Source organism: Acomys minous (genome assembly GCF_964271855.1).
Source record: "Acomys minous genome assembly, chromosome: 2".
NCBI classification, from domain to species: domain Eukaryota; kingdom Metazoa; phylum Chordata; class Mammalia; order Rodentia; family Muridae; genus Acomys; species Acomys minous.
In genome coordinates, this window is record NC_140484.1 from 52,268,255 (window position 1) to 52,288,191 (window position 19,937).

The 19,937-nt window shown below is 49.8% G+C and overlaps 1 protein-coding gene across 3 annotated transcripts; it reads left to right on the forward strand.

Moving 5' to 3' along the window:
* The first annotated feature begins 504 nt into the window (after nucleotides 1-504).
* Nucleotides 505-16,273, forward strand: BBS1 (Bardet-Biedl syndrome 1). 3 transcript variants are annotated; one of them, XM_084770286.1, is made up of 17 exons: nucleotides 505-583; nucleotides 905-981; nucleotides 1,100-1,134; nucleotides 3,002-3,274; nucleotides 3,647-3,693; nucleotides 3,775-3,813; nucleotides 3,920-3,992; nucleotides 5,592-5,723; nucleotides 6,951-7,057; nucleotides 8,375-8,495; nucleotides 8,635-8,793; nucleotides 10,987-11,056; nucleotides 11,567-11,725; nucleotides 13,373-13,506; nucleotides 14,439-14,573; nucleotides 15,176-15,262; nucleotides 15,480-16,273. In XM_084770286.1, exons 1-17 carry the CDS (start codon nucleotides 537-539, stop codon nucleotides 15,564-15,566), a joined length of 1,782 nt encoding a protein of 593 aa, XP_084626412.1. In that variant the 5' UTR covers nucleotides 505-536; the 3' UTR covers nucleotides 15,567-16,273. The 3 variants fall into 3 exon arrangements, with proteins under 3 accessions (XP_084626412.1, XP_084626414.1, XP_084626413.1); XM_084770288.1 differs by lacking the exon at nucleotides 5,592-5,723; XM_084770287.1 differs by lacking the exons at nucleotides 15,176-15,262; nucleotides 15,480-16,273 and adding an exon at nucleotides 14,707-15,109.
* The last annotated feature ends 3,664 nt before the right edge of the window (nucleotides 16,274-19,937 follow it).

Below are 19,937 nucleotides of genomic sequence, written 5' to 3' on the forward strand. Positions count from 1 at the left end.
ACATATTTAAGATTTATTTTTATGTATACGTATGCATTTTTTCCGTGTGTGTGTGTGTGTGTGTGTGTTGGTGCCAGCACAGGCCAGAAGGCAGCATCAGATCCTCTGGAACTAGAGTTACAAAATTGTGAGCTGCCATCTGGGTGCTGAGAATCGATCCCGAGTCCTCTGCTAGAGCGGCAAGCATTCTCGTACTTTAAAATATGTCGCGAGCTTAAGAATTAGAACGCACTAACTTGAGATCCTGTCCTTTAATTTGCTTCTCAACCTGGACCTCTACAGAAGACAGTCAGAAAGGACAGGGACATTGAGGCAAATTTTCTTGGTTATATTAGCCCCTTAAAAAAGTGCCTCCCCAAGCCTCGAAGCCAAAGTTCCTGTTTTAGATGCAGAAACCGGAAAGAAAACTGGCTATTATTTGGTCCGAGCTGGGACAATTTCAATTCCGGAACGTTTGTTCCTGTGCTTTCGGATGCCCGGATTCTATTGGGCGTTGCGCGACGGCTGAGCTGGTTGCCAGGGTGACGCCAGAGAAGATGGCTGCAGCGTCTTCAGCGGATTCTGACAGCGGGCGAGTTGAGAGGTGAAGTTCCCGAGCCCTCACTGTTTCCTTTCCCGCAGATGGCTCCTGGGTGCCAGGTCCCGGGCTCGTGCTTTCAGTCAGCGCTGGAAGTTCTGGAAGGGCCCTTTAGAAATCAGATACGGAAGCCGATGACCAAGAAGTGTCTGTGTATGTGCTTGGCTGGTTACTCTAGGCGCCAGTTGAGACCAGATTCAGATTTACGGCATTATTCTTTCCCTTCCGAGCTCCGTGCTCTCAGTCTTACGCATCATCTCTCTCGGAGCTTTCTTCCTTTCCCGTGGGACTCACTTTCCAACTGTCTTCTCCTCCTTTGCCTCGCAGCAACGAAACCAATTCGAAATGGCTGGACGCACACTACGACCCTATGGCGAACATCCACACCTTCTCCTCCTGCCTAGGTGAGTCACCAGACCCAGGAACGCTGGGTTCTAGGGGGAATGGGAGGATCAGGTAAGGGTTCCATGGAGAAACCTTTGGAATTCTGAGACTCATGCACGACCCTCTTGTGTTTTCTAGCTCTGGCCGATTTGCACGGCGACGGGGAGTACAAGGTAGGCAATCAGAAAGTTGAGTGGGGAAAACGATTTGCGACATGCTCTGGAACTCACTAGTACGAAAAGGCACATTTAGTTAGAGCTACGTTCTTTTAATGATTTATTTATTTTCATTGTATGTGTATTGGTGTTTTGCTTGCATGCATGCTTGTGGGAGGGTGTCAGATCCCTTAGAACTGGCGTTACAGACAGTTGAGAGCTGCCCTGTGGGCGCGAGAATTGAACCAGGATCCTCAGGAAGGGCAGCCAGTGCTTTTAACTGCTGAGCCATCTCTCCAACCATGGAATTCCTTTTTAATTCGGAAAGTGAATATTAATTTTTGTGATATGGTCTACAGAAATAAAACAACAAAATGTTATAGTTTTATAATACCAACACATATGATTCTCTAAAAATTAATTTGAGGGCCGGGAGTGGTGGAGAATGCCTTAAATTGCAGCACTTGGACAACAGAAACAGGCAGGTCTATGAGTCTGAGGCTGGACTGTCAAGTTCAAGGCCAGCCAGGGCTACATATAGTGAGACCCTGCATCAAAAACAAAAACAAACAAAATGACCCCCATCCCAAAACAAAATTAGCAACAAAATTAATTTTGGGATTTATTTATTTAGTGTGGGGGGGGGACACACATGAAGTGTGGAGGTCAGGTGACAACTTTTGAGATTCAGTTCTCTGCCGTGTGGATTCCAGAGCTTGAACTAAAGTCAGCAGACACCTTTACCCACCTCAGGCCCCAGTTCTTTATATCTAATTGTTTTTCCTCAATTTTTTAGTTTATCATACAAAATAATGGGCTTAAAATGTGCAATGATTGACAAAGCTGTGTGTCTTTTTTTTTTTTTTCTCCTTTCTGGCTGTGCTGGAACCCACTATGTAGTCCAGGGATCCAGGCTGGCCTCCGACTCACCTGTCTCTGCCTCCCAAGTGCTGGGATTAAAGGTGTGGGCCAGCATGCCTGGTTTCTGTGTGTCATCTTTGAGTAGAGACCATCTATGTTAATATATTTTCTATTCATCCAAACTTTAGTAAATGTGCTGCCGAGGTGAGTGAACAGCCCCCTAGTTTAAATGCTGTGGCATTGCTTCTTTGGCGCAAGGGAAAATACCTTGATTGGCAGTGGGCATTAGCGTCTCCTGGGGCAAAGGTGCCTGCTGCTAAGGCTGATGACCTGAACTCAATCCCCTAAACGCGTGGGGTAGAAGGAGAGACCCAACTCCTTCAGGTTGCCCTCCGACCTACATACAACACATGTGCTGGGGCATGGATGACCCCCACACACATATAAATATATGTAATTTAGAGTATGAAGGGAAACAAAACTCAGGGACATGAGTTGGTTTTTGTTTTTGTTTGTTTTTTCTGTTTCTCAAGAGGACATAGTTTATCAAGAGGCTGGTAATTATAGACGCTGGTTATGGAGGTCTATAATACTTTTCTCTCTACTTTTCTTTATATTTGGAAATTTTCCTTAGTAAAAATTCGATTTAAGATAAATATATCTTCGGCTCATAACAGGGAAGAATATTTCAACTATGCACAAAGCTCTGGGTTCAGTCTCCACCACAGGAAAAGAAAGCGAGTGAATACTGAAAGACAAACCCCCTCATCTGCCCCTGAGCAGTAACCAGGCACCACAATTCAGGATTTGATTGGATTATCTCCAGCTGCCGTGAGGTGGGCGGTCCCACTTTGCAAGAGGGAAGCCTGAGCTCAGAATGGTTAGGTAGCTCTCCTCAGGGGATGCCTCTTCTGAGCCTTTGTGAATGTGAGGTAGACCCGCAGGCGCCAGGCAGAAGGCTGAGCCTAAGAAGAAGTCAGTAAAGAAGGTAACCGTTTGTGCTGAACTGTGTCCTCTCCTGCAGCTGGTGGTGGGAGACCTGGGCCCTAGTGGGCAGCAGCCCCGCCTGAAGGTGCTCAAAGGCCCAACAGTGCTGACAGAAAGCCCGCTGCCTGCCCTGCCGGCCTCTGCTGCCACCTTCCTCATGGAGCCGCATGAGCCCAGGACCCCTGCCCTAGCGCTTGCTTCGGGACCTTGTGTCTATGTATATAAGAACCTTAGACCCTACTTCAAATTCACCCTGCCGCAGCTCCCTCCAAACCCCTTGGAACAAGACCTTTGGAACCAAGCCAAAGAGGTAAGTGACACAGGGAACAAGAGTGCAAAGGTGGCAGCTGCTGAGAGAGCAGAAGCCAAAGGACCCTCTGCACTCGCCACATCCCCGCCTACCTGTGTGTTGGGGGGACTAGAGGAAGGGAGAGGCTCCCCAAAGTTGGTGGGGATGACCTTGGCGAGTAGGGATACCTCGGGGACGCAATAGAGGATGATAGGCATGAACATGATCCTGATCATGATCAACATCTTGGACGTGGGGTTCAACGACAGGCCACTGGGAAGAAAGCGGAGAGGAAGGCCTGCCGCTTGTCCCCAAGTATGGATGTAGCGAGCTGGCTGAGGACACGGCTGCTAGAGCTCACAGATTTTCTTCCTTCTCCCCATGTTGACCCAGGACCAGATCGACCCATTGACCCTGAAAGAGATGCTGGAGGGCATCAGGTGAGAGCCCACCTCCCACATTCCTCTCCTCTCCTGCCTTTGACCCCTCCCAAACCCGCCATGTCGCCACTCTCATTGCAGGGAGAAGGCAGAGGTGCCTTTGTCTGTGCAGTCACTCAGGTAGGAGTCTGCGGCCGCAGGGTGGAGGGGGCGTCTGTGGCTGGCACCTGGGGCACCTGGGGCACCTGGGCCATGGCACGCTGGTGCTAGTTGTGTGTGTGTGCAGGTTTCTGCAGCTGGAGCTGAGTGAAATGGAGGCGTTTGTGAACCAGCACAAGTCCAAGGTTATAAAGCGCCAGGTAAAATGCCCTTTGTTTTTATTGCCCTATAAAGGTGCTTACATTTTTAAATTGTGTATGTTCATGTATGCATAGGTGTGTGTGTGTGTGTGTGTGTGTGTGTGTGTGTGTGTGTGTGTGTGTGTGTGTGTGTTTGTGCACGTGCACATGAGTGTGGAGGCCAGAGGATGACCTCAGGTGTCATCCTTAGGAATGCCATCCATCTTCTTTGGGATAAAGTCTCTCTTGGCATAAAGCTCACCAATTACCCTACACTAGCTGACCAGGAAGCCCTAGGGATCCATCTGTCTTTGCCTCCCAGCGCTGGCATTACAGGGACATGTCACCATACCTGGCATTTCTTGCATGGAATCTGAGGATCAAACTCAGCTCCTACTTGCCAGACAACAGAAGTATAGCCCCAACTCCAAACATTTACATTAAAAAAAAAAAAAAAGGCCACGTAATCAGCAGTTAATCCTAACATCAGCCCTGGCCAGTGGCATCTGCAGGCTTCCTTCCAGCCACACTGCATGTCTAGAGTCTCAAAGCAGGTGCATGCTACATTTCTAGTTAACAGGAGGGCTATGAAACAGCTATGACATAATACTATCAAACTTATTTTCTTGAGGGTAAGGATAATTACATTCTTATTACAGAATATTCAGAAATAAAGAGAAATACAAGGATGATTTCATGACCTACAGATACCCACTTCTTACCTTTCTGTGCATTTCCCTCATACTTGTGCTTTTTATACTGCTTCCCTTGAGTAACATTTTGAGCCCTAAATAGCCTTTGAGAACTTTAGTAGTTCATTAATTACTTAATTGGTTATTTGTGATTTCTTTCATTTATTTGATTTAGCTGATTGCTTTTTTTTTTTTTCCCTGAGACAGGGTTTCTCTGTGTAGCCTTGGCTTGCTTTTGTAGACCAGGCTGTCGGGCCTTTGTCCCTCTGTCTCCCAAGTGCTGGGATTACAGGACCTCCACAAGAACAGTGCTCTTAACTGCTGAGCCATCTTGCCAGCCCCTAGTTTTGGTCTTTATCTTTGTTTTTGTTTTTTATTTTTATTTTTTGAGGTTTTTGTTTGTTTGTTTGTTTTGTGTGTGTTTTTTGGGGGGAGGGGAAGCAAGGTCTTGCTAAGTAGGTCTGGCTGGCTTGGAACTGGATTTTTAAGCCAAACTGGCCTTGAACATGGAGCAATCCTCCTGCCTCTGCTTCCCTAATCCTGGGACTACAGGTGTGAGCCATACCCAGCTCTTAAATGTTGGTTTTGACTATACAAATAGCTCATAGGTGGACTGGACAAAACTTACTGTGAAAAAGTTAGGTTTGGCTGGGCGTGGTGGCGCACACCTTTAATCTCAGCACTTGGGAGGCAGAGGCAGGTGGATTGATGTGAGTTCGAGGCCAGCCTGGTCTACAAAGTCCAGGACAGCTAGGGCTACACAGAGAAACCCTGTCTCAGAAAACCAACTGAAGAAACAAAAAAGTTAGGTTTGTTGCAAAAACCCCTTTGCCATCAATGTTCAGGCCTCTCAGGTTCACTCCTCTCTCGCCCTCCCCCTCCTCTCCTGTGGTTCTGGGGTGCCTGGGACATGGTGGGGCTCCTGCAGACAGTCATCACCACCATGACCACCCTGAAGAAGAACCTGGCTGATGAGGACGCAGTGTCCTGTCTGGTGCTAGGCACCGAGAACAAGGAACTCCTGGTGCTTGACCCTGAGGCCTTCACCGTTTTGGCCAAGGTCAGTATCGGGGCTCCCCCTGGCCGCACACAAGGTCCAGGCGCATTCCCGCCCCCCCCACCCCACCCCCCACCCCCGTGCTCTCTCAGCGCGGGCAGTAGTAGCCGTTCACTGAAGAAAACTGTGAGAGTGTAGCTAAGCATAAGGAAGAGGAGAGCTGTCCCCGAAGCTCACTGCTACTAAACCTAGTGTAAAGCGTTAGCATGGATCCTTCAGGTGTTTTCATGTGCGCATTGGTTTTCTAGCTCGATTTAAGCTTTATCGTTTTATATACAGGTATGTCTCTAGTTTCATTTCTGCTGCTGTGATAAAATTCCCTGACCAAGAGCAGCTCAGGGAGGAATGGGCTCGGTTGAATTACAACTCCAGGTCACAGTCTGTCATTTCACTGGAGTCGTGGCAGGAACTCAGGCAGCTAGTCACGTCACATCCCCAGTCTAGACAGAGGGAAGGAGCACACGCACGCTGCCTGCAGGCTCGTGCTTACTCGGCAGCTGGCTCTCTGCACTCACAGTTCAGGCCCACTCACAAGGTGTGCCTTGACCCCTCAATTAACAACCAAGACGTCTGTCTGCCCACAGGCCAACCTGACCTGGAGAGTGCCTCACCTAAACTCCTCACAGGGAACCTCGGTTTGTTAAGTTGAAAGTGAAGTGCCACATGTGCCCTTAGATGAACAGGCTCGTGTGCAGAATCCAATAGTTTGCTCTTTTCACGTCACTGTATGACATTAGTGTCTTCCCATGTTCACAAAACCGTGTCAGCCTTTTTATTGTTATGCTTTGCTTTATGCACTGTAGCCCAGGATAGCCTTGAACTTGTGATCATCCTGCCTCCCTCTCCCCAGTGCTGATATTATGGTCTGTACTAACACTCCCAGCTGCACACCAGGCCTTTTAAAGGCCCCACATAGCCACTGTCTATGTAGACATACATGTAAGTGCATATGTGGATGTATTTACCTTGCCACCGGGTGACTACTTAACTGTTTTCACATTATTCATGCTGCTACAGTGGCCTTCCTTGTTCAAACACCTTTGAATGTCTACTTAAATAATTCTCATCCCTTCCTGGAGGTGACAGAGTTTAGCCAAATGGTATAGACTTAAAGCTGCGTAGGAATTTAAGCTGTGACCAGTAGGAAGTGAATGAAGAGATCAGGATTTTAGTCAAGAATTAACAGTTTCTTCCAACTATGGTCAGTAGGTTTGGGCCTTTTCTCTGCAGATGAGCCTGCCCAGTGTTCCTGTCTTCCTCGAGGTTTCCGGCCAGTTTGATGTGGAGTTCCGGCTGACTGCTGCCTGCCGAAATGGGAGCATCTATATCCTGAGAAGGTAGCTACCTACAGCTGTGACCTCAGAGACCTCGTGGATTCAGAGGCTTGCAAGAGGAGCAGGAGGTTTGGGTGCTGGGATTGGGGATTGAAAAGAAATGAGAATTTTGTAAAGGAGGTTGAATTGGTGAGGGTGGAAGGAAGGAGGAGGCTGGTGAGGGGAGAGCCTGCATGATGGCCGTGATACACAAGCAGTGCAGTCAGAAGGCGGAGGAAGCATTTAATCTCTTGGGTTTTATAATGTATGGAATTCATGCGTTAGTTTGATATTCCAGACAGCTTTGTTTGTTTGTTTGACACAGGGTTTCTCTGTGTAGCCCTGGCTATCCTGGAACTTGCTCTACAGACCAGGTTGACTTTGAACTCATAGAGATCTGCCTGCCTCTGCCTCCCAAATGCTGGCATTACAGGCGTGCCATGACTCGGTTAAATTATTTTGTTTATGAGTATTTTGCCCATGTGCATGTCTGTATACCACATGCATGTGATACCTACAGAGGCTAGAGGAGGTCATCAGCCCCCTAGGACTGGATTTTCAGATGACTCTGAGCCATGATATGGATGGATGCTGGGAATCAAACCTGGGTCTTTTGAATGGGCAGTCAGTGCTCTTGCCCTCCGAGCCATTTCTCTGGCCCTCCATACAGTCTTTAACTCAAGACATTGAGCATCTGCTACCCGTTCAGCACTGTCCAGAGTGTTGGAGATTCCCTGGTAAGTGGGGTGTTATAAATATGGTTCCTGCCTTCATGGGGAAGACGTATATTAAATATATTGTAAGTTAGATGAGTACTTACAGAGGAGAAATGGAGGCTCAGCGGGGAAGAAGCATCACCTGTGGTGGTGGCTTGACGGGGGCATGCACCTGCAGCCCCAGCATTTGGAAGGTTAAGAAGGGAGAAATCCTAGACCCCAGACCATGTGAAACGCAGTCATTACACTGGAGAACGTGAGTCACAGCCTATGGTTGAAAGACAGAAATCACATCCCACTCTCTGGCAAAGGAAAGCTATGATTGAGAAACCAGAAAACTGAAGGTGAAATCAAAGTAAATGTGCCATTCTTTTCCCGAGGCCTGTAGCACTGGCTAGGCCACACTAAGGTACTCTGAAATCCCAGGAGGGGACAGTAGGAAGACATAATTTGGTGTAATCCGAGGTCACACATCTACTAAGTGATAGATGGAGAAGTAATCCCATCATCTACTTAGGACCAAGGATGCTTTCAGGTTAATCTTGGGGGCTTACAAGTCATGGGCCAGCCAGGCAGATGGAGGCAAGGCTTCTCTGGGTAAAGGGATTGTGTCTTTATTCTACAGAGACTCCAAACACCCCAAGTACTGCATTGAGTTGAGCGCCCAGCCTGTGGGCTTGGTCCACATCCACAAGATCCTGGTGGTGGGCAGCACCCAGGAGAGTCTGCATGGCTTCACCCACAAGGTGTGGTCTCTGGCAGTCCCCACCCCTCACGCCGTCTGCCCCACAAACCCATTGCTTTCCGTTCTGTGTCACTCCAGCCACGCCTTCTTTCCACGGGAAGGCCTGAGGTCCCTGCAGACACTGGCTGCTTTCTTGCCAGGGTAAGAAGCTGTGGACAGTGCAGATGCCTGCAGCCATCCTGACCATGAACCTACTGGAACAGCGATCCCGGGGCCTGCAAGCTGTCATGGCTGCTCTGGCCAATGGGGAAGTCCGAATTTACCGTGACAAGGCCTTGCTTAATGTCATTCGTGCCCCGGTGAGCATATCTCCAGCATTTGTTGCTGGCTCTTCCTTACTCGGGCTCTATTTTTTCTTCTTCCTCTTTTGTTTAGTCTTTGAAAGTGTCATACATGTGCGTAGTTGATCTCACTCACCCACTTTCCCCTCTCACCCCCTCCAATTCCCTCTGACACCCCTTTTCTCAAGAGGTCTCCCTCTGACACCCCTTTTCTCAAGAGGTCTCCCTTCTATTTTTTTTTTTTTAAATAACCCACTGTATTTAATTAGGGCTATCTGCATGTGGATGGGGTGGGTTTATTTACTGGCTCATGGCCAACTTACTGGTGGCAACACCCCTGCAGAGAAATGACTGCCCTGCCTCCAGCAGCCCTTGACTGCAGTAGCTCCTTAGCCCAGGTGGGCCTCATCTGCTCTGTCCCCGCCTGTCCAGCCCTGCTGCTTCACTGTCTCCCCTGACCCCAGAGGGATGCGTCTCATGATGTGCATTTGTCACATGAGGGGGATAAACACAACTAAGCCCTTGTTTCCGGGGAGCTTATGTGTGGTGACAGCTGGCCAGAGACAAGAGAGCACAGCGGATGGGAGCAGAGCACCAGAATGCAGAGGAGCCACGTGACTCATTGGCAGGGGGCAAAGCAGAGGAACATTCTAGACCAGGAGTAGCATGAACAAAGGCTGAGGAACATAAAAGTTCTTTTTGTTTGGTTGGTTGGTTTTTTGCTTGTTTGTTTGTTTTGAGACAGAGTCTCACTGTGTAGCTCTAGCTGGCCTGGATGGAATTCACTGTATGGACCAGGTTGGCCTCTGACTCACAGAGATCCACCTGCCTTTGCCTTCTGAGTGCTGGGATTAAAGGCCTATGCCACTATGCTCTGCTTTTTATTAGTAATATTAGTATAATTAAATCATTTTCCTTTTCCTCCCTCCAACCCTTTGCATGGACCCACCATCTTTGCTCTCTTCAAAACTGTGGTCTCTCTTTTAGTCATTATTCCCTCTCTCTCTCTCTCTCCTTTTCTTCCTTTTCTCTCTCTCTCTCTCTTTTACAATCTGATCCATCCATTTAGTGTGTATATGATTTCAGGACTAACTACTGGGTATTAGAGAATCAATTGAACTGGGTTTTTGCTTTGTTTTGTTTTGAGACAGGGTTTCTCTGTGTAGCCCTGGCTGTCCTGAAACTCACTCTGTAGACCAAGCTGGCCTCAAACTCACACAGATCCACCTGCCTCTGCCTCCCAAGTGCTGGGATTAAAAGTGTGTTCCACCACACCCGGCTTTGTTTTGTTTTAATTGATTTTGTGTGTATGGCTGTTTGCTTGTAAGCATATCTGTGCATCATGTGTGTACAGTTCCTATGGAGGCTGGAAGAGGAGAGGACATAGGATCCCCTGGATCTGGGGTTACAGGCCACCATGTGGATGCTGGAAATCCGATCTCGGGTCTCTGGTCAACCAGCCAGTGCCTTTAACTGCCGATCCACCTTTCCAATTCCAGGGCTCTTTTTAAAAAATATACATATACATATACATACATACATACATACACACACACACATATATATGTGTGTGTGTGTGTGTGCGTGTGCGCGCGCGCTAGAGTGAGCATGTGGAAATCAGAGGACAAGTTTCAGAAATGGGCGCCTTCCTCCCTGGGTTCTGGTGAGTGAGCTCAGGTTGTCAGACCCCCACAGTGAGTGCTCGTACCCTCTGAGCCCTCTCACCAGCCCTGGCAAAAGTTCTTGATACAGAAATCTAAGTGGCTTGACGATTGCTATATAAAATCTGAAAGCAGTGGTTGGGCCTTAGGGTAGGGGGAGAGCTAAAGAGGAGAAAACTGGTTAAGGCAGGCTGGAATATGATGTGGAAGACCTTAAATATCTCGCCAAGAAGAGGAAAAGCCTTTGGAGGTTTGTGGTTTTGAAAGGTAGTAGTGGCAACCAAGGACACAGTGGAACACAGATCAGGTGGCCCAAGAGACCTATTAGAAGGGCACCCCAAAAGAGGGCGAGGGGTGTTTAGTGTAGAACTTCAGCAGGGCCAATCAGAGCAGAAGGGAGATGAATAATCCTTAGACTATGTCCACGGCGACATTGCCGCAGTGTCTCCTCATGTCTTACCCGTCTCAGCCTTCATCTGGGCTCTCCCTTAACCTATCTTGCTTTCCTTCTCAAGATATTTTCCCAGCTAACGGCTGGTTTCTCATGTAGGATGCAGTAACCAGCCTTTGCTTTGGCCGGTACGGGCGAGAGGACAACACTCTCATCATGACTACTCGAGGTGAGGACTCAGATCTGGGAAGGACAGCGGGGATGGAGCGAAGAGGGTGAGAGTCTGTGGGGAAGGAGGGTGGGAAGCCAGGCCTGTGGACCTGCCCTCTGGAAGGTTGGCTTTTCCTGCCTAGGAGCTAATGTCAGTTAGGCTGTGCCTCTCCTGCCTGCACCCTCAGCACCCACCACAGTGCCGAGAGCATCAAAGCACTTCGTAAACAGCAGCTGAGTGAATGCATGAGCGAGTGATAAGGGACTGCTGAGAGCCGAGTGTGCTGTAACAGCAGCACTTGGGAAGGTGGAGGCAGGTGGATCAGGAGTTCAAGGTCATGTTCCCCACAGAGGGAGTTCAAGGCCATCCTATGATACATGGGTCCCTTCAGGAGAAAAAGACTTCCTTTCAGGAAGTGGGTCTCGTCAGAAAGGCAGACATATCTGTACACGAGTGTGATTGTTTTGGGAACAGTGGGAGTGTGTGGTGGGACGGGGATGGACAGGCTTTGCTTTGCCCTCTTCTCAGGTGGGGGGCTGATCATCAAGATCCTGAAGCGCACAGCCGTGTTTGTGGAAGGGACAGGTGAGGTCGGCCCACCACTGGCACAGACCACAAAACTCAATGTGCCCCGAAAGACCCGGCTGTATGTGGATCAGACCCTGCGAGAGCGGGAAGCCGGCACAGGTAAGACCCAGGGAAGAACACGGGGCACCCCACGGGTGCTTTGAGCATGAGTGAGACCTTGGCCATCAGGGAAGGCCAGAGGGTGCTGCTGGTGAGTGCCAGCAGTGACTTCCAGATGCAGACATTCTCAAAAGTAGAGTCAGCAGGATTCTTCCGCTGTTAAGTTTCCTGCTCATGCATTTATTTGTTGGCTATAATGACACCAGGTACACAAAGTATCTTGAGTTGGGCGCCCCTACCTTGGGAGCTCAGTCCCCTAGCCAGCTTCATGTTAGGTACTAGATGTTTTTTCAAGGGCTTCTGGAGCACATGCAGGGGAGTAAAGTATACTGTCTGGGGCATTATGATAGCACATGCCTTTAATCCTAGCACTTGGGAGGCAGAGACTGAGTCTGAGGTCAGGGAAAGTCACATCGTGAGACCTTGTCTCAAAAAGAAATCAGACAAAATAACAACAAAACATGTAAGTGAAAAAAAATACATAAAATGTCAAAAAAAATCAGTAGGGAATTAAATTTTATAAGATGACTAGATATAAAATTCTTAAAAATAAGCTGGGTGTGGTGGCGCATGCCTTTAATCCCAGCACTCAGGAGGCAGAGGCAGGCAGATCACTGGGAGTTCGAGGCCAGCCTGGTCTACAAAGTAAGTCCAGGACAGCCAAGGCTACATAGAGAAACCCTGTTTTGAAAAACCAAACATAAAATTAAATTAAACTAAATTTAAAAATCCTAATTTTAAAAAATATTTATCAATATTGACTGGCAAAAATGATGTGGAAAGAGTCTCTTCACAAAAGCAAAGAGATCCCTAGAAATATGACAAGAAAATGTACAAACTCTAGTAAAGAAAATTGTAAAGCTGTCTTCGTGATGTATAATCCCAGCGCTTGGGAGGTGGAAAAGAGGATATCAAGTTCAGTCAAGTTTCATGATCAGCCTTGGCGACATAGTGAGACCCTGACTCAAAGCCAAAACAACAGCCATCCCACCGCACCCCCAAAAAAGCACCAAGGCAATTAGAGTGGGTGCTGTGGCTCTGGAACTGGATTTGAAGAAGAGTCATCTGCACCTGGTGAATGGTTAGGGGTAAGGGATGAACCAAGGGGGCTTAGGGACAGGGGTGTAATGGTGGGACGGGAGCAGTGAGGCAAGGCCGTTATGTTGAGCTTGGGGTGGATAGGCCCTCAGATGGAGATGACCGAGAGGCAGGACTGAGCACCCACAAACTGCTGGGGACGCACCAAAGAGTGTCTGCACAGCTGGGCCTTACCATGTGGATTTGAAAACAAGTCTGAAGCCTTTAGGAGCTGGAAGCTGATGCTCTTTGGGGTGACAAAGTCTGGACAGGTCCTGTAATATCCAGAGAACAAGGTGGTGGGTGAGAAGGCCAAGGCCAAGAGCAGCCTTGACACTGGGAACAGCAGCCTGAGGGCTGGACAGAAGGAGCAGGGATGGAGATTGTGTGAGCAGTGAGGTGGTAGGAACCAGGAGGGAGGAAGTGGGCATGGTCCACAGCAAATCCCTGTATTCCCAGCTTCTGACTTGCCCCTGCCTGGCATGCCTGCCTTTTCCCTTCTTCTCATGTAATCTGAGCAAGAGGACTCTCCCCTTCCCACTGCATCGGCCCTTGTGTCCCCCTCTGCAGCCATGCACCGGACCTTCCAGACAGATCTCTACCTGCTGCGCCTGCGGGCCGCCAGGGCATATGTACAGGCCCTGGAGTCCAGCCTGAGCCCCATGTCAACTACAGCCCGGGAGCCACTCAAGCTGCATGCTGTGGTAAGCACCTCCGTGGCTGGCTACTGAGGGGGACGTCGTCCTGTTCTATGCTGTACCTCAAACAAACCCCTCCCTAGGCCAGAGGGTGTAAGCACAGAGTAGTTGTGATAGGACATCTCTTCCCAGGAATGTGGGGAGATTCTCCTGTCCACAGACCAAGGAAAAGAGTGACTTCTGTTGGTATGGGCAGCCTAAGGGATTAGACTTCCTGGTACATGGAAGGGTAAACCTGACCTAGGTGACCTGGACATGTACGTATACACACACACACACACACACACACACACACACACACACACACACACACACACAAGCAACTTCAAGACCCACAGGGCCCCAACCAGTTCTAAGAGAGCCTGGGTGTGTTTTCTCCGTGTGTATTCTAATCACTCCTTTTCTCTCCCCACACCCTGAAAGACAAGGTTTCTCTGTGTAGCCCTGGCTGTCCTGGAACACACTCCTCAGACCAGGCTGGCCTTGGATTCAGATCCACCTGCCTCTGCCTCCCACTTGCTGGGGTTAAAGGCGTGTGCCACTATGCCCAGCTTCAGTTGTTTCTTTTCTGAGGAGAGTGGCTAGATACAGAAGAAGAAAGGGTCCACTTAAAATTGGGGGTGGATGGTGGCATTTAAACCATTGAGCCATAGGATGAGTGTAGAAGGCAGCCAAACCCTGGGGTCAGTGATGAGCACAGCTGCAGCCCCAGGCCAACTGTATTTGGCTTGCTAAGTAGCTTCCATCGAGACCGTCCCTCATCTGTGCCTTGCCCATCCTGTCCACTCTCTGGGCTTCTGTGCCCTGTAAGAAGCAGATGGAGAGAACTGGAGAAGGGTAGCTTGAGGGCTTTGATGAGGAAACAGCAGGCAAGGTGGTGGTGTTCGGTGTTCAAGGCCAGTAGGTCCTTAGGGCCTCTCCATCTACTCTCTCCACAGGTTCAAGGCCTGGGCCCCATCTTTAAGCTCACACTTCACTTGCAGAATACCTCCACGGCTCGGCCAGTCCTGGGGCTGCAGGTCTGCTTCCTGTACAATGAGGCACTCTATGCCTTGCCCCGGGCCTTCTTCAAGGTATTGGATGGGTCTCGGTGCTGACATGGACTCCAACTGTCAGGGCTGGGGCTGATGAGGTACCCCGAATGTTAGGTTGAAGTAAGGGGGTGGGACCAGACTCAGCCACTTGTCTCCCCTGCCTTTCTCCCAGCCAAAGAGACCCCAGGGAGCCACACAGAAGGAGCTGGAAAATAGCAGAGTGAGTTCTTCCTCTGCCCCTCGATGCTGTTAGGGAGGACAGGGGTCAGCAGAACTCACAGTGCTTCCCAGCTGTTCCTGCCAGAGGAAGGGAGCCACTCTCTGCCTGAGTCACTCCAGAAGCCAAGAGCCTAGTTTTTCTCAGGGCCCAAGGTGTCCTCAAGTTGGGAGAAGCAATAACCAAGACCCCTGAGTAGAGAGGATTCAGCCCTGGCCTTGGTAGGCGTCAGACACACGTGGGCCCTGGGCGTGCACTTCTCCTCCCTGCTGCACCTTGTTCCCTGGATCTGGCTGGTCGTCCCTGCTCAGGCTGAAGGGTCCTGGGACTCAACTGAGGGGGGAGGTACAGCTGCTTTGGAATCTGCCAACACTGTCTGGCTACATGCACTTTGAGAGCTGATTAATTTCTGTCCTCCAAACAGGTCCCTTTGCTGGTGCCAGGACTCAGTTACCCACTGGAGACCTTTGTGGAGAGTCTCAGTAACAAGGGCATCTCAGACATGATCAAGGTAGGGTGCCCGTTAGGATTTCAGAGAGGCAAGCGGGACCCTGGGGAAGACAATAGGATAAGGGTGGACAAGACTGTGGTGGCCGTGGGCTGTGGTGGGGTATGTCAGCACAGCAGAGGCCTCCGAGCCTTTCTGTCCCTTTGGCAGATAGGCTGGGAGCCAGCACGGACAGATTTGGTCAAAGTGTGCACCCTCTGCCATGTCTTCTCCTTCCTAGGTGCTAGTGCTCCGGGAAGGCCATAGTGTGCCCCTGCTTAGCGCCCACATCAACATGCCTGTGAGTGAGGGGCTGGCAGCCACCTGAGCCCTGGGCCAGCATTCAGCCTTCCACAGAATGGAGCGAGCCAGATCCTGAGACTTCCAGTGTGCCCAGCCTACTTCCCCCAGCAGCAGTGTAGTGAGGCATCAGTTCCCTGTTCCTCTCTAAAACAGTCCCGTGCTCCCCACCTCTGCCTCTGGGCCTGAGCAACGACGGAGTTCTAGGAATCAGCTCCTCCCTCAGAGCCCACTCAAGCACTGCCCCTCATTCCTGCTGCCGACCACCTGCCTAGCTCTTGAGAGAAACCTCACGGGTCCCGTGAAGAGATCTGAGGTGGTCAAGGTGAGCATAGGCCCAGTCTTCCTTCCCTCCCTCCCTTCTTCCTTCCACTCATTTGTTTCAGATCAAGGCCACAACTGGACAAAGCCTTGACCTGGGAACTTGGCTGAGACCGAGCCCCCTGTTGCCCTTTGAGGCTTCAGGGACATGACTGCTGCCAGCTTAGCTCACAGGCACATGTGCTACGTTTTCTCAGTGGAAGGAGGGGCTCTACTTTCTACCCTGCAGCCCAGGAGTCACAGTGCTGTGGCCCCAAGTCTTAGACTAACCACAAAGATTGCCAGAGGAGCTAGTGCAGGACGGAGGGGGGTCCATGTGAGGAGCTAGTGCAGGACGGAGGGGGGTCCATGTGAGGAGCTAGTGCAGGACGGAGGGGGGTCCATGTGAGGAGCTAGTGCAGGACGGAGGGGGGTCCATGTGAGGAGCTAGTGCAGGACGGAGGGGGGTCCATGTGAGGAGCTAGTGCAGGACGGAGGGGGGTCCATGTGAGGAGCTAGTGCAGGACGGAGGGGGGTCCATGTGAGGAGCTAGTGTAGGACGGAGGGGGGTCCATGTGAGGAGCTAGTGCAGGATGGAGGGGGGTCCATGTGAGGAGCTAGTGTAGGACGGAGGGGGGTCCATGTGAGGAGCTAGTGCAGGACGGAGGGGGGTCCATGTGAGGAGCTAGTGTAGGACGGAGGGGGGTCCATGTGAGGAGCTAGTGTAGGACGGAGGGGGGTCCATGTGAGGAGCTAGTGCAGGACGGAGGGGGGTCCATGTGAGGAGCTAGTGCAGGACGGAGGGGGGTCCATGTGAGGAGCTAGAGAGCCCAGCCTTGGCCAGAGCTCCCACACAGCAGCTACCCCTGACCTGGAAGCTCATGTCCAGAGACATGAAGTGAAAAGCCAAGCTAGACAGCAGAGCTAGGGCTGGTGGCACGAGAAGCGGTATTTGATGCCTACAAGTACCTGTCAGGATGCACTTAGGCCCAGGAACCCATGATGGTCCTCGGGTGGGGGAGGGGGATGTTTATTGTGCAGTAGCCAGAATATGGCCAGAGGTCCCTGAGAAGGTACACACCAGAGGATGGAATGAAGCTGAAGACTAAGCGAAGATGTCTTTAGATCTTAAGTGCCAGGACCATTCTGAATCACTTGAGAACCAGGGGTCCTGTCCTTGGAGACCAACATTTTCTCCAGTCTGACCAGGTTCAGCCTGGTGTGGGCACACAGCTCAGGCCTGCAGACCTCCACTTCCTCTCTGGTCCAAGAAGGCAGTTTGACTGGATTAATTCTATACCACTGTCAGCTCTAGCACCATCAGAGCTTGGCAATTCCTCAGGAGGAAGGGAAGAACTAGTCCAGAAAGGTGATGCTGAACTGCACAACTTTTGTCCACAAAACCAATGGCCACCACTGCCCAATAACAGCGTCTGTGCTCACTTGGGGACCAGGGTGACACTGACACCTTGACCCTTCCAAAGAGTACATCAGTGGGCAGACTAATAGACGATGAGCCTGGACCACAGAAGCAGCCCAGCCTCCTTCCCATATTGCCCATCCCCTCACGGACAGGCTCTACCTGAGCAATGACGGCAAAGGGTTTCTGCATCATCCGCGGAGGCACAGCCGGAACAAGGAGGAGGTCTAACAGGAGATGGGAAGAGGAGAGATCGGGGGATTGCCGCTGTCAGTCAGAAACCCAGCCTAGCCTGCAGAGCTAAATGGGCACGGACGGTCTGCCCAACATGTCGAGCCCCTTGTCACTGGCGTTACGTGAATGGGGCTGTGCTGGCACAGGGCCAGCCTATATACTGGATCATGTGACATTCCAGCCCCTTTCACCCCAGTCAAGCTGTGAAATCAGAACAGTCCATAGCTCCTCATGATGTTATGGGGGAGAGACGTGCCCAGGCCCTACCATGTGACAGTGTCGTACTGTGCTTGGTTGGTAAGAAGTGTGTGACAGGCACCTTAGTGGACATGAAACAACATGAAGTGTAATCAGGGCGGAGCGGCCGGCACACACAGGAGGGAGAGCTCCAAGGAACTGTCACCACTAAGGATGAGAAGAGCATCTTTTTGTAATACTTTGAAACACATACCTATGTAGTGATCTAGAACAGACTATATAAAATAAAATGTCCTCTTTCCATCCCACAGGAGCATATCTGTGCAACAGCCATTTTCACTGTTTTAAAAATACTACTTTTTAAAAAGATTTTTTTTTTTAAGCCAGGCGTGGTGGAGCATGTCTTTAATCCCAGCACTTGGGAGGCAGAATCAGGTGGATCTCTGTGAGTTCGAGGCCAGCCTGGTCTACAAAGGGAGTCTAGGACAGCCAAGACTACACAGAGAAATCCTGTCTCAAAACAAAAACAATGATTATTTTTTTAATTATTTATTTTTATTGTATATACATTGCTGTTATGCCTGCATAAATGTCTGTTTGAGGGTGTCAGATCTTGGAGTTACAGACAGTTGTGAGCTGCCATGTGGGTGCTGGGAACTGAACCGGGTCCTTTGGAAGAGCAGTCAGTGCTCTTAACCGCTGAGCCATCTCTCCAGCCCCAACAATGATTCTTTTAATTATGTGTGTTTGTGTATGGGGCTTGTGTCTGTCAGTACTGGTGCCCAAGGAGGCCAGAAGAGAGTGTTGGATCCCCAGGAGCTGGAGTTACAGGTGGTTGTGTGCTGCCCGGTGTGGGTGCTGGCAGCCACACCTAGGTCTGCAAGAGGACAGGCACCGAGCCACTGAGCCGCCTCTCCAGCCCTGTGCTGCTCTCGCCCCAGTGATCATTCTAGGCCTCATCGGGTGACTCCCTGGTGAGTCATTAGTGCTCTTGAGACACCTCCCCTGCTTTCTGTGCTTTAGGTAAACAATACTCTTGCTTATATTAATATGTGAAGTCTTAGTAAAGCTAGAATAACTATAAACCATTTTTGAACTTTTAGACGTTTTCATGGAATTGGTACTTTGATTTTTTTTTTCTTTTGTTGCTTAGATTTCTAATATACTGTTGAAAACTCTCCCATCCAATCCCAGTTTTCTCCCGACACTTCCTTGAGGCCTTGCTTCTGTGTAGAATCCTCTGTGAGAGTTCCCTTTTCCCTTCTCCAGGCTTAGACAGCTGCATTCACGGGTTCCATGTCTTCTTTCCTTTTCTGCCCTCATTTGGTAAAACATTCCCAAGAGTAACTTCACTTAAACACCCACCCGTCATTATAGCACGGCCTGTCTGGACAGCTCGCTGTGTAGCTGTTTGGGTGGTAACCCAAAGCTGGGAACAGTTTCCTATAGATGAAGAGCCCATGTCTTCTGCGCTGTTTTCCTCAGTCGTGTTTATTCCTCTGTGAGGTGGGACAGATGGGCATTCCTTCCAAGCTCGTATGGCTGTTCTCTCTCTGGGACTCCAGTGAAGCCCAGCACCTGACAGAGGTCACTCCTGAGAGGACTAGGCTGCCACTAGTTTTCTTTCCTCATCTTTCATGGTGATCTTTTTGCTTTGTTTTCTGAAAATGAGAATTTTGTCAACTTTTCTTAGGTTTCAAACTGTTCTTCTTAGTTCTCAATTCCTGTGTTCAGTCCTTGCATTTTCTTCTATTTATTTTTTGCATTTATCTCTTAGTGTGTGTATCCTAATAGCATCTAATTAAACAAAAGCTCATACTGAAGATATTTAATGAACAATCGATTTCCTCTAAAGTCAGAACTGGGCTGGAAGGGTGGCTCGGTGACTGAGAGCCCTGCGCTCACCTCCCACCCCCATATGGTTTGGCTCATGTGGTTTCGCCAGTTTCAGGACTCTGACTTCTTTTGGCACTAGGCACTCACATGATGCACGTGCATATACACGTAGGCAACATACACAAAGTTTAAAATAAAGTAAAAAAAAAAAGGTGTATTCTACATTGCATAGTGGTCTCACCCATGCAGAGTTACAAGAACCATAAAAATATAAAATGCAAAAGGCAGCCAGATGTGGTGGCTCACATCTCTAATCCCAGAATTCAGGAAGTTGAGGTAGGAATGTCAAAGTTAGGGCCATCCTGGGCTACATAGCTTCAGGCCGCCTGAACTGCTGTCTGTATCAGAATA

What these genes read in the sequence shown, in the direction of transcription:
- BBS1 (XM_084770286.1), top strand. Translation starts at nt 537, where the DNA reads ATGGCTGCAGCGTCTTCAGCGGATTCTGACAGCGGGCGAGTTGAGAG. An exon ending in TTGTCTGTGCAGTCACTCAG is followed by an intron (nt 3,814 to 3,919) that starts GTAGGAGTCTGC and finishes GTGTGTGTGCAG; the next exon opens with GTTTCTGCAGCTGGAGCTGA. An exon ending in TGCATGGCTTCACCCACAAG is followed by an intron (nt 8,496 to 8,634) that starts GTGTGGTCTCTG and finishes CTTTCTTGCCAG; the next exon opens with GGTAAGAAGCTGTGGACAGT.